The sequence below is a fragment of the Penaeus monodon genome, chromosome 43 (assembly GCF_015228065.2).
Source record: "Penaeus monodon isolate SGIC_2016 chromosome 43, NSTDA_Pmon_1, whole genome shotgun sequence".
Taxonomy (NCBI): domain Eukaryota; kingdom Metazoa; phylum Arthropoda; class Malacostraca; order Decapoda; family Penaeidae; genus Penaeus; species Penaeus monodon.
This window is the reverse complement of record NC_051428.1, coordinates 5579866-5594563: the sequence shown is the minus strand read 5'-3', so window position 1 is coordinate 5594563 and position 14698 is coordinate 5579866. Positions and strand designations below refer to the sequence as shown.

Genomic DNA, 14698 nt, shown 5'->3' with positions numbered 1-14698 from the left:
TGTAGGTTCTGTTTCTTCTTTCTTGTTGGAGGTTCAGTTTCTTCTTCTTCTCCCTTGTTGTGGGTTCATAGGCTTCTTCTTTCTTGCTGTAGGTTCTATTTCTTCTCTCCTGTTGCAGGTTCAAATGCTTCTTCCTTGTTATAGGTTCTATTTCTCCCTTGTTATAGGTTCAAATGCTTCTTCTTTCATGTTATACGTTCACTTTCTTCTCTCTTGCTCTAGGTGTTATTTTCTTCTATCTTACGCGGTTTTCTAATGACTATTATTGTCAGTATCCCCCGAGGTTCAAAATTTTCTTATCTCTTGCTATGGGTTTTTAGATTATTGTTGTCTATATCCATTGGTGTTAGATTAAACAAGTGTCTCGAAAACCAATGCCCTTTCCCGGGTATTTTAATAGGATGATGTTTATAAAACGGATATACGGTCAACATAAGTCTAAACTTATATATTCAAGTTTATTCTGCCAAAGAAAAATGCTTAGCTTAGGAAATTGGAAATTCGTCTATCTGTGTACACTACACTGTCCTTTTTAATCTATTAGTAGGGTGAACTACTGAAAGAAATGCCGTCAAATTCTGAGTTTCTTTTATACACAGTTGCGTAGGACTAAGTGCATAAGTCACATCAAGAAAGCTATATGACTAGTCCCACTTCATGAAAAAAAATGATATTACCAGGAAAAGCCGTCGATTTATGCTACATGTGAAAAAAATAATAAATAAATAGATATTTCCGATTTTAATGCTAAATGCAAAAGTTTTTCTTAATTCTTACTTACCTTTCATCAGTACATTACCACGCACACTTCACACCTTGATGAAATATACCTTTGAGTATCCACAGATCTCCAATAAGGATATATGAGTTTTCAATAGATTTACGGACCGATAAATTAAATGTTTTAAAGCTGATTCTCATGTCAAGAACACGATAGTTTCCAGTGGGCAATAGTGCACGCTGTATTTATATTAGTTGCATTGTTTAATTGATAACTCATTACAAAAAAAAATCCCTCATATGATAAATATTGTGAACTTACAGCTGCTTTTAGTGAACTTCCATCCTGACAATAAGCTTTGACTCACATTCCTTACACCTGTCCTAAATTATTTTGAAAAAAAATCTAACTTATATGTGTTTTAGAATACTTAAAAAAAGAAGAAAAAGAAACGTGCACTCTGTAACGAAAATAATAAGAAAAAAAAAGGTTTGATCTAATTTCAAATCGCTTTTACCTGCCTCTAGAGCATTGAAAGGGGGGGGGGGGGGGGCCAGCAAGGGATTAGTCATTATATATTAGTACTTACATATTATACTATTTTGACAAGAATTCAAGGAACTTTCAATTACGAATAGATGAATAAAGTTTATACGTATTGCTGAATATTCTAAACTCCTAAACAATTAAGTCACGTGGTTTAAGAAAGTAGGTAGTGAGGTAGTAGGTATGCTGCTCTAGAGAAAAAGGACTTTGATTATTTCTAGTAGTTGGGTTCCAGGAGGAAATCACGTGGAGATGTCGTGATGGAAGCACACCACGGGTGTATTTTGATAAGAGGGAGCTTTAAAAAATATATAATAATGATGATAATAATTATAATAATAATAATAATAACAATAATAATGTAAAAGGTTCTTGAAAACCGATTTTATCATTTGTTCTGTAAGGAGATGGTGGAATAAAAAAATAAATAAAAAAATGAAAATAGTATTGAATAAAAACTAACGTACAAAGCATTTTCAAGGTCATCTCCTCATCACCTATCAATAAGCCACTGTCATATCTAAACTTCTAGTCCTCATTTCCCCCAACATATGACCTATCAAATTCCCAATATTGATTTGCTCTTGCCTTTGAAACCGTCGACGCCACCCTGCCTACACTTGAGGGTCTTCGGTGTCTTTCAACGTAATAGGTTTTGCCAACTCGTACCGCTGATTTCCCTTTTCTTAAGGGAAAAGGTTACGTGTCGAGTTTAAATACATGTGAGAGAATTAGCAGTCAATTGCATTAGACTCTAAATAATAGGCTATGTCACTAAATACGCATTTCAATAGACATCGTGTGTGTGTGTGTGTGTGTGTGTGTGTGTGTGTGTGTGTGTGTGTGTGTGTGTGTGTGGTGTGTGTGTGTGTGTGTGTGTGTGTGTGTGTGTGTGTGTGTGTGTGGTGTGTGTGTGTGTGTGTGTGTGTGTGTGTGTGTGTGTGTGTGTGTGTGCGCGCGTATGTGTGCGAGAATTTTTTTGGAAAATTAACAAATTCTAGGAGCATTTTTAAGCTTGTAAAGGTGTAATTTAGGTGGGGGGTGAGGGTGTGGCCCTTGGGGAGGGGGGGAAACAGGACCTTGAGAAGGGGGGGGGGGGCAATCTATTATACAGTCGTATAATACGCCGATAGATAATGTTTTAAGTCACAATGCAAATTTTACTTATTTATTTGCTGGAAAATATTTTTTTCGTCACTATTTAAGATGTAGTTTCAAAATTCTCCTTTTTTTCATAATTATTATTAATGTATATAATATATATATATATATATTATATATATATATATATAAATATTTATATATTTTTTTTTTTTTTTTTTTTTTTTTTTTTTTTTTTTTTTTTTTTTTTTTTTTATACCCAGAGCATAAAGCCATCATTTTACACTGAAGAGTCATCTTTTTTCCCCTTTATAAACAGGAAATAAAACCTTTATTTATCCTGCTAACTTATAATTCTCCTTTTTTTCTTGATTCCTAGAAAATAAAAAGTTTTATCTAATATCATTATTGTTTTTATTATTATTGTTTATTATCATTTTTATTATGATGATAATAATGATAATAATAATAATAATTATTATTATTATTATTATTAGTAGTAGTGTTTTGTGGTTGTTATTATAATTATGATAATAGTAATATTAATAATAATAATAATAATAATAATAATAATGATAAAAATAATGATAATAATAATCATTATTATTATTATTATTAATATTATTATTACTATAATTATTATTATTACTAATATTTATTATTATTTTTGTTGTTGTTGTTATTGTTAGATTATTACAGTTATTATTATCTTCATTATGATGTTATTATCATCATCATTATTATTGTTATTATCTTTTTATGATTATTAAGTCATTATTATCATTATTATTAGTGTTATTATATCATCATTGTCATATTATTTTATTATTTTTATTATATAATTAATAATAATTGTCATCATTATTATTATCATCATTATTATTATTATCATTACATTATTATTTTTTATTATTATTATTTCTATTAAATTATTATTATCATCATCTCATCAAAACATCATCATCATCATCATCATCATCATCATCATCATCATCATCATCATCATCACCATCATCATCATCATCACAATTATATCATCATCATTACTATTGTTATCATCATCATTATTATTATTAAATTGTTATTATTATTATTATTTTATTATTATCATTATTACCATTTTTATTATTACTTTCCAGTTGTTATCATCTTACTATTATCATCGTTATTATATTATTATTATCATCATCTTTAAATGATAATAATAATGATCATCATCATCATCATTATCACCATCAACAATCATCACCACCTCTCTTACCACCCCCACCACCACCACCACCACCACCTCTCCTACCACCACCACCACCTCTCCTACCACCACCACCACCACCACCACCACCACCACCAAAACCCCCACCACCAACCTCTCCTACCACCACCACCACCTCTCCTACCACCACCACCACCACCACCACCACCACCTCTCCTACCACCACCACCTCTCCTACCACCACCACCACCACCACCACCACCTCTCCTACCACCACCACCACCTCTCCTACCCACCACCACCACCACCTCTCCTACCACCACCACCACCACCACCACCTCTCCTACCCCCACCACCACCACCTCTCCTACCACCACCACCACCACCACCTCTCCTACCACCACCACCACCACCACCTCTCCTACCACCACCACCACCACCTCCTACCACCACCACCACCACCACCTCTCCTACCACCCCACCACCCCACCTCTCCTACCCCACCACCACCCACCTCTCCTACCACCACCACCTCTCCTACCACCACCACCACCACCACCACACCTCTCCTACCACCCACCACCACCAACACCTCTCCTACCCCACCACCACCACCACTCTCCTACCGCCACCACCACCACCTCTCCTACCACCACCACCACCACCACCTCTCCTACCACCACCATTATCTATCACCATCCCTTTATCCACATTTTTCTCCCCCTCCCATTCCTTTCTCAGCTTTTAAATCTCGCGCGTTTGCCTCTCGCGGCGCCACGAGCAGGAAACTCCCAGCCGTCGGTCGCGTCTCTTTCGCCCGGGAATGAATCTTATTTTCTCCTTTCTCCGCCTGAATGTCGATGTAATTTGGAATTCCTGGCGACGAGGAGGTACAGGAGGATCTGAGGTAATGTGGGCGAAGGAGAGGATGGAGCGACTGTATTCGGTGTGGGAGATATTTGGCTGGAAAGATAAGGGAGGGAGGTTAGAAGTTCATACACATCGGCCATATAAATAATACTTTTTTTTTTTATTTTCTTTCTTTACAGGTTGTTGTATTTCTGCCACTTAGCTTCCATTTTGTTCTCTCTAGTTGGTCTCGTCGTTCTGAACTTTTAATTGAAAATAAAGTATGTTATTCATATGATCAGTTTAGGAGATTATCAAAACACACCCACGTGGCTGTTCGGGCCTGTTGGCACTCCGGCGAAGGCCAAGAAAGTTTCTTTCTCTCTCTCTCTCTCTCTCTCTCTCTCTCTCTCTCTCTCTCTCTCTCTCCTCTCTCTCTCTCTCCTATCTCTCTCTCCTCTCTGTCTCTCTCTCTGTCTTTCTCTTTCTCTCTCTCTTTTCTTTTTCTCTTTCTCTCTTTCTCTCTTTCTCTCTTTCTCTCTTTCTTGCTCTTCTCTCTCTCTCTCCTCCTTTCCTCATCTCTTCCTCTCTCTCTCTCTCTCTCTCCTCTCTCTCTCTCTCTCCCCTCTCTCTTTCCTCTCTCTCTCCTCTCTTTCTCTTTCTCTCCTCTCTCTTTTTCTCTTTCCTCTCTCTCTTTCTCTCCTCTCTCTTCTCCTCTCTCTCTCTTCTTTTTTTTTTTTTTTTTTTTTTTTTTTTTTTTTTTCTTTTCCCCCCCCCCCCCCCCCCCCCCCCCCCCCCCCCCCCCCTCTCTCTCTCTTCTCTCTCTCTCGCTCTTTCCCTCTCACTATCTCTTTTTCTCTCTCTCTCTCTCTCCTCCCTCTCATTTTCTTTCCTCTCTCTCTCTCTCTCTTTTCCTCTCTCTCTCTCTCTCTCCTCTTTTCCTCTCTCTCTTCTTCTCTCTCCCCCTCTTCTCTTCTCTTTCTCTTTTTACCCTCTCTCTCTCTCACTCTCTCTCTTTTCTCTCTCTCTCTTCTCTCTCTCTCTCTCTCTCTCATTATAATCCCATTAATAAAAAAAAGCCTTATCAAGTAATCCTTTATTAATATATCATCAAAAGCAATGTTCATTCTGCCTTGGAACTGAATTTACGAAGGTGTTCACCGTGGCCCCTTTGACCCTCTGGGCATTGCTGGGTTTTGGGCTCCCCATTTGAAACCCTTTTAAAAAAATTGTTTGTTGGTAAATATTTCTGTAATAGTAAGCTATGCATGGGATAGATGTTTTGAAACTTTTGATATCACTGTTTGTAATATTAATGTTTTGGCAGAGGGTTGGTGTTGAGGGAGCAAGTCCTGAGCAGTCGGTGTTTGAGCAATTTGCCTAATTTGCTTTTTGAAGAATAGAAGGTTGTTGTAGTTTGTAGGCTAATAATACAGCATTTGAGAGGTTGTGAAACTTTGTTATGGCAGAATGTGTGATTATCTTAATGAGAGGCTTATTGATGGGGACAATAGAGGAAGTAACTCAATTAAATATTGTTATTCTCTTGGTATGCATGGCAAGATAGAGCTTAAACTTGGGCGCCCTGAGTAGATGTGATCCTTTACCTGTATTTGTGGCATTACTGTTTGTGTCTGCAGATTATTTCTTGTACCAGTGACTTTTTATTCTCTACAAGAATATCATCTTCAATTTGCCCTTGGTTAGTGAGGCCATACTGTAAAGATTAACCAAAAATCACTATTTAGTATCCTTTCCGAATGTGTAGGGAACGCTGATGCAATTTTTGTTCTAATTAATGCTATAATTTCTTTTTGTTCATAATGGCTGAAGAAGGAATGTGTTTGATAAGGGTGATATGCACTAATACTTTGCCCCCTTCATCTCAACATTATTGAGATTGATATTGATGTGATGTGTGATAGGTATGTGTATTTAATGGATAAGTTAAGCAAATTAGATCACTTCAGAAATGCATATGTGAGAAATATGGCCTCACAACCACAAAATTATTTTAGATTTTATTTTTTTGAGGAATATCTCCCTTTCCTTAGGCTACACACTGTTCTGCCATGGATAGTAAACTTAACATGACAACTTACAAGTATTCAGAAATCAGACACATGCAGTTGGGGCCAATGGAAAAAATTATACAACAGTCAGTATGGGTGCCAGAATTGCATATCTGTAAGAAGTGATAAAAAAGGCCTTTTCGATGAGCTATACATTTTACACCCATCAAAATCATATTGCGATATTCGTTGACTTTTGGGATTATAGGAAGTTATGAAATGTATTCCATTATTTAAAACCACCAATGTAGACTGAAGAAATTGGTCATTCTTTAGATTATGGATGCACTTGCAGTCTCCAACTCCACGTCACAAAATTTATTCCACAATCTTAAGTTGCAGTGACTGGGTATGCTCTTTGGTGAGGGTTGAAACTCGACAACACCAAGTGGACTTATGGCTGTGATAGAAACTTTCCATGATATTTTCCCTTTATTTATGGCATTATCATTTGTGTTTCTACAAGAATATCATCTTCAATTTGCCCTACCTTAGTGCACCCATACCGTAAAGATTAACCAAGAATTTTTTTGTGGAAATAAAGAGTAACTTCAGAATCAAAATGCACATGCTGTGTAAGCATGAAGATCAGTGAAATACTCTTTGCATAAATATAATGGGCAGAGAGCTCAGCTAAGGTATTTTAGGGCAAGGTATTTTCACTGTATGTATTTTAGAAGACAACTGGTAGACCTTCTGAAGGAACTGTTGTAAACTCTTAACTTGGCAGGATTTGTGTATTGAGGGCTTGTTTACCATTGCCAAAGTGGGGAAGCAGCTATAGGTTGACATCCAGGTACTCAAAATTATGCTTATATGATGGTTCTTTATTTTGTTGCAGGTTCTACCAATATACCATAGAGCTGATAAATAGATAGATTTATCAGAATCCTTGCACTTATAGTTTCACACATATAATGAGTAAAATAAGGGATTTATTTGAAATTATGAAATGGGTGTTTTTCTAAAAATGAATGGTATGTCACATTCATGGGTTTATTGATAGATAATCTCTAATTTTAGGATTACCACAGATATATACCTTTTTTTGGTTAGTGTATTTCAGTTGTTCGTGTATTTAATGTTCTCCACTGTAGTTCATCACTAAGGACATTGCAGGGCAAAAGATATTCAAGACAAATCTGGATGCCCTTTGAGTGTGGTTGGGAATCATAACAGGCTGATGAGTCTGAGTACACCCCCCCCCCCCACCATGATTAAACTGTATAGTATGTGTTGTTTATCTCGTGTGTGTGTGTGTGTGTGTATATATATATAATATATATATATATATATATATATATAATATATATATATATATATATATATCATATACATATCTATTATATATGTATATATATATCTATTATATATGTATATATATATTATATATATATATATATATATATATAATATATATATATATATATATATATATATATATATATATATATATAGTATATTTATATATATATATATATATATATATTATATATATTATATATATATTTATATATTATATATTATATATTATATATATATATTCATATATATATATTATATGCATAATATATATTATATTATATTTATATATTATATATATATTATATATATATGAAATGTATATATGTATATTATATGTATATGTATATATGTATATATATATGTATATATTTATGTGTATATATTATATATATGTATATATGTATATATATGTATATGTATATATATGTATATGTATTATATATTATATGTATATATATGTTACATATTTACATATTTATATATTTATATATTTACATATTTAAACATATTTATATATAATATATATATATATATATATATATATATATATATTATATATATATATATATATATATATGCTGATACATTCTTAAGTATATACCAATTCACTCGCATGTATTTGTTTATATGGTTTTGCTCTTCATGCAACTCCAATGATTTTTTGCCCCTCTGCTGGGCCTACAAATATTTATAAAGAAATTCCCAGGAAATCTTAGGTTAGGTTGATTTAGTTTCAAAGTTCTTACCAATCATAGGAGAATAAGGCAGATGGTGAGGAATTAGGGCATAGTCTGCACATAGGAAAGTTTGGGGTTTATTATAGTTTCATTGTTAATTGTCAGTAATGAATAGTTTCTTGCCCAGAACCTTAGATTCTCTTGATTATTAGCCGTGAATTACAGCTATGTTCTAAGTCCCCGATGATGCAACATGTCCTGACTGATATTCTTGAAGCCTGTTACCAAATCTCATATTGAGTATGCTAAAATTGATATTTATATAGACCATCCTTGTTCTCGATGTGGACTACAAATCTCTTAATCTTATGAGATCATTTTGAAATCTCAACCTGAATTATAAAGTATTCAGCAGTTGATGATGCTTTTGCATGTGTAATTCCAAATCAAGTAATTAGATTAAAATATAATTCAAGTCCTGTTGTCCACAGATTGTACAAACATTGAGGAAAAGGAGTGTGTCTGTATATCCTCCTCAATTTAAGAATCATTCATGCATGAGTCTTATTTTAGGTATGTCAATGTTATTCATAGATGTGTTGTAGATTTTTTTCTCTCTCTCTCTCTCTCTCTCTCTCTCTCTCTCTCCTCTCTCTTTCTCTCTCTCTCTCTCTTCTCTCTTTCTCCTTCTCTCTCCCCTCTCCTTCTCTCTCTCTCTTCTCTCTCTCTCTTCTCTCTTCTCTCTCTCTCTCTCTCTCTCTCTCTCTCTCTCTCTCTCTCTCTCTCTCTCTCTCTCTCTCTCTCCTCTCTCTTCTCTCTCTCTCCTCTCTCCCCTCTCTCTCTCTCTCCTCTCTCCTCTCTCTTTACTCTTCCCTCTCCTCCTCCTTTTCCTCCTCCTCCTCCTCCTCCCCCCTCCTCCTCCTCCTCCTCCTCCTCCCTCCTCCTCCTCCTCCTCCTCCTCTCTCTCTCTCTCTCTCTCTCTCCTCTCTCTCTCTCTCTCTCTTTATATGTAGTGTAGAATGGATAACATACTCATACAACTGTCATTAAATAGACAAACAAACATGCATTCACTCACTCTCCCTCACACATAAACACACACACACCACTTAACTTAAGACATGATTATTACCCCTTCCCCCCATAATACATGTTTCTGTACACAGGTTGCTCAAGATGGTTTACGGCCATATAGTTGCTTGCTGTCTGACTTGAAAGCGAAGGCTGCCAGAAAAACCTGTGGACTAACACTGCTAATGTTCAACTCCCAGCCTATATGTGTGCAGATGCTTTGGAGTTTGTAATCAGCACTTGCACAAGAACCTAATGCTGATATCAGTCTAGCCATATTACTGTACGAAGGATAGAATTACGAGAAGACTAACTGTATACTTAGTAGGTGAGTTAAGTTCAATGGTGAATTTACATTGACCTTATTTTATTTGTTTTTACTTTGAGGTGCTGTTCCCATTTTGGAAATCTGGATGATAGTTAAGAATTAATTTCTTTGTAGATAGTGAGATAATGGTACACAATTTTACTGGGCTGGTTAAAAGAGCCTTCCAGCAGCAAACCCACAGTGAATATCACAAATATTATTTTATCCTCTCAAAAAGTCAAAGAAGAGCTTGGTGAATAGTTTAAGATATAGCATGACATTTACTATACTAAAATGTATTCACACACACCAACCATGCAGCACACACACACAACACACACAACACACACAACACACACACACAACCACACACAACACACACACAAACACACACAACACACACACACACACAACACACACAACACACACAACACACACAACACCACACAACACACACAACACACACAACACACACACACAACACACACACACACACACAAACCACACACACACCACACACACACACACACACACACACACACACACACACACACACACACCACTATCTTTTCTCTCTCTTATCTCTCTTTTCTTTATCAATGTTTAATATTTTTTCACATTTTCCCAGCAGATTGTGTGAATGGTGTGGCGGAGTACATGCCTCGAGAAATTATCTTACACACGTCATCAGCATTTGCCTTACTAAGATGAAGCTATAATGGTATACCCAACCAAACAGTCATGAGACGCACCCTATATTTTACAGAACACTCATCGTAAGTCGTTTATCTTTACACAGTTGTGTGCCTTTTGGAGAGTTGAAAAGATATTTTTGAGGAGTGGTAAGATGAAAAAAAACAAGGTGGCACTGGAATGTGCCGATTGTGGGAAAGTGTTTAATAGGAGTGATCACCTGAAGACACACCAGAAGATTCACACGGGGGAAAAACCGTTTGAATGTTCTGAGTGTGGGAAAAAGTTTGGTAGGCTTGGTGATCTGACTGTACACCAGAGGATTCACTCAGGAGAAAAACCGTATGAGTGCTATGTCTGCGGGAAGAAGTTCAAAGTAAATAGTGATTTGAGCGTACACCTGAGAAGTCACACAGGAGAAAGACCGTATGAGTGTTCTGAGTGTGGGAAAAGGTTTAATCGAAGTAGTCATCTGAAGACACATCAGAGGATTCACTCAGGTGAGAGAGAGTTTGAGTGTTCTCAGTGTGACAAAAAATTTTATCGAAATAGTGATCTGAAGGTACATCAGGGCACTCACTCGGAGAAGAAAAGGTTTGAGTGTTCAGAGTGTGGAAAAGGATTTGGCAAGAAGTTTGATCTACAGGCACATGAAAGGATGCATGCAGGAGATAAACCTTTTGTGTGTTCCGAGTGTGGGAAAAGGTTTGTTCAAAGGAGCCATCTGAAAACACACCAGAAGACTCACTCAGAAGACAATCCATTTGAGTGTTCTGAGTGTGGGAAAAGGTTTAATAAACGGTGTAACCTAAAGACACATGAGAGAATTCACTCTGGAAATAAACCATATGAATGCTCTGAGTGTGGGAAAAGGTTTACTGTAAATGGATCTCTAAAGATACACCAGAAGCTCCACAAAAAGAACATTTTTGAATGCTCTGAGTGTGGGGAAAAGTTTAGTGAATCTGGTGAATTGGAGAAACACCTGATGTTTCACATTGAAGAGAAGCCATTTGAGTGTTCTGAGTGTGGAGAAGGTTTCCTTCGAAGTAATGATCTAAAGACACACCAGAAGGTTCACTCTGAGAAAGCATCAGAGAGTTCTGAGCATGAGGAGATGATTAATGTAGATGAGCCTGAGGAAAAGGTCTTTGTAAGCGAGTTTCCAAAAGATAATATAGTAATTGAGCCTGCGATAAAGGTTGATGTAAACGAGTCTACAAAAGAGAATAATTTAAATGAATCTTTGAAAAAGGTTAATGGAAATGAGTTTGAGAAAATAGTCAGTCTAAATGACATGAAAATATACCCAAGGATTCACAATCGAGAAAAACCAACTGAATGTTCAGGCTGTGGGAAAAAGTTTGATCAAGTTGATAATCTGAAGAAAGGACATGGGAACGACTCTGAGGAAAAGCCACTGAAGTGCTCAGATTGTGGGAAAATTTTCATAAATATCTGCTTTAATGATAGTAATTTACAGGCACAGCTGTTGATAACCTCAGGTGAAAAACAACACAGGTGTACCATTTGTGGGAAAGTGTTTAGTCGAAGTGATAGCCTAAGACTACACCATAGAATTCACACAGGTGAAAAACCGTTTGAGTGTTTGGAGTGTGGGAAAAGGTTTATTGAAAGTAGTAAGTTAAAAAGACACCAGATTATTCATTCTGGGGAAAAACCATTTAAGTGTTCTGAGTGTGGGAAGAGTTTTACTCAAAGTGATTCTTTGAAGACCCACCAGATGACTCATACTGGAGAAAGACCCTTTGAGTGTTATGAATGTGGGAAAAGGTTCAAGAAATATAGTGATCTGAAGCTACACCAGTGGCTTCATTTTTCAAATCCTGAGTTTAATAAGAAGAAGGTTGAACAGACTGATGTAAAAGCACTTCAAAGGGCTAACTCGGCATCAAAAGTACTGAAATGCCCAGACTGCGGGAGACGGTTTAATGACAGGAAAGAGCTAAAGAAGCACCAGGAGAGTCATCCAAAGAAAAAGCCCTTTGAATGCCCTGATTGTGGGAAAAGGTTCAGTCAAAAAAGTAACATGAAGACACATCAGAGGATTCACACGGGAGAAAGACCATTTGAGTGTACTGAGTGTGGAAAAAGGTTTACTGATGGAAGTCACCTGAATATACACATGAGGATTCACACAGGAATAAAGCCGTATGAGTGTGCTGATTGCGGAAAGAAGTTTACACAGAAGAGTAATCTCAACACACACATAAGGATTCACACAGGAGAGAAGCCCTATGACTGTACTGAGTGTGGGAAAAGTTTTATTGAGAGTGGCAAGCTAAAGAGACACATGGTGTATCACACAGGAGAAAAACCACACGAGTGTTCTGTGTGCAAGAAAAGGTATATTGACATTGGTGAACTGAAGAAACACCTTGTCACTCATACTGGAGAAAAACCGTATGAGTGCTCGGAGTGTGATAGTAGGTTTAATTATCTAAGTGACCTGAGGAGACATAAAAAGATTCACCTGGGGGAAAAACCATTTGAGTGTCATGAATGTGGGAAAAGGTTCATTGAAGTTGCTAAGCTAAGGAGGCATCTGATGATTCACAGTGGGTTCTGAATAATCACATTTATACATTTTGCTGTGAGTGTTTGACAAGAGATGTAACCACTTGATTTTTTTTTTTGAGGTAAGATATCTGGTTATATCTGAACTTCTTGATATATAACAAATAAAGGCTCACTTCCAGAGACGGTCTTTTCCTTTCCCGTAATTACCCTTACATTCACAGATCTTACTTTCTCTTAATTTACCTTATGATTTTAGTGACATTGGTAATCTGTAAGAGCCAAAGAGGCACCAGTGAGCGGCCCAGAGGAGAACCATAGAATGGACCTGAGGGGAGTACCTTTGGAAGAACGGAGGGAGTGCGCACCACAGGGAGGCATGAAGGGCACCACGGAGGAGGCTAAAGAAGCGGCTTTTAAAGGGGACGAAGGGTCATCATTGGAAGGACACTTGTGGATATGGATACAAAACATGTTGAAAATGTACAAGATTTGCATATACACTTAAGTCTCAGTCTCTCTCTCTCTCTCTCTCTCTCTCTCTCTCTCTCTCTCTCTCTCTCTCTCTCTCTCTCTCTCCCTCTCTCTCTCTCTCTCTCCCTCTCTCTCTCTCTCTCTCCCTCTCTCCCTCTCCCTCTCTCCTCTCCCTCCTCTCTCTCCCTCTCCTCTCTCTCTCTCTCCCCCCCCTCTCTCTCTCCCCCCTCCTCTCCTCCTCTCCCCCCCCTCTCCTCTCCCCCCCTCTCTCTCTCTCTCTCTCTCCCTCTCCCTCTCTCTCTCTCTCTCCCTCTCCCTCTCCTCTCTCTCTCTCCCTCCTCTCTCTCCCTCTCCTCTCCCTCCCTCTCTCTCTCTCTCCCTCCCTCTCTCTCTCTCTCCTCCTCTCTCCCTCTCTCCCTCCTCCCTCTCTCCTCCTCCCTCCCTCTCCTCCCTCCCTCCCTCCCTCCCTCTCTCATACACAAAAAAGGTCCCTTGAAATAGCTATCTTCATGAACCATAAAACTGCTTTGACAGATGCTATATTATTCACTTATTCAACGAGTATGACCAGAAAAGGAAAAGCTTAATTTTATATATCTACTTTCATGATAAAAGCTGCCTTAATAGATGTTTGTTGGCGTCATAAAAAGAAAATTTAATAGCAAATGTACGCTTATTTCGGTTTGTTGACGCCATAAAAAACTTTTAACAGCTAATATACGTTTATATGTCGACACCCCCCCCCCCCCCGTCCCTTGCTCGTTGTCTTGGGGGGGGGGGGGAGGCATAGGGGACGGAGACCTAGGTCTAAGGTAGGGGAGATCACCCCTGCTATGGATTTCAGCCCTTGCCTCAACTAATTTTCGTCTCTCTTTCTCCCCTTTCCTTTTCCTTCTCTTCTTCATTCCCTGCTTCTGTTCTCTTAATCTAATCGTTAACTCATTTTTACTCATTTCGCCTCAATATTTTTATCAAAATGCAACATGGTTAAGGCGCTAATGACCTTGTATGTTAACGCGGTAGAAATTTTTCAATAAATGAATATAATTTTTCGTCGCAAGTACGTTGAGTGAATGTGTGTTGTAGGAATTGGTTGAGTTAAAAGTAAAGTACTTTTTTACAGCAGAACAA

General features: G+C 37.3%; 1 protein-coding gene across 2 annotated transcripts; it reads left to right on the top strand.

The window, feature by feature from the left end:
• The first annotated feature begins 4314 nt into the window (after nt 1–4314).
• LOC119568362 (zinc finger protein 91-like) lies at nt 4315–13276 on the top strand. Of its 2 annotated transcripts, none has more exons than XM_037916823.1 (3): nt 4315–4488; nt 9651–9883; nt 10491–13276. In XM_037916823.1, the coding sequence occupies exon 3, from the start codon at nt 10710–10712 to the stop codon at nt 13143–13145; it is 2436 nt and encodes an 811-aa protein (XP_037772751.1). In that variant the 5' UTR covers nt 4315–4488; nt 9651–9883; nt 10491–10709; the 3' UTR covers nt 13146–13276. The 2 variants fall into 2 exon arrangements, with proteins under 2 accessions (XP_037772751.1, XP_037772752.1); XM_037916824.1 differs by having other exon boundaries at nt 4336–4488; nt 10494–13276.
• Nucleotides 13277–14698: the final 1422 nt, after the last annotated feature.

What these genes read in the sequence shown, in the direction of transcription:
- LOC119568362 (XM_037916823.1), top strand. Translation starts at nt 10,710, where the DNA reads ATGAAAAAAAACAAGGTGGCACTGGAATGTGCCGATTGTGGGAAAGTG.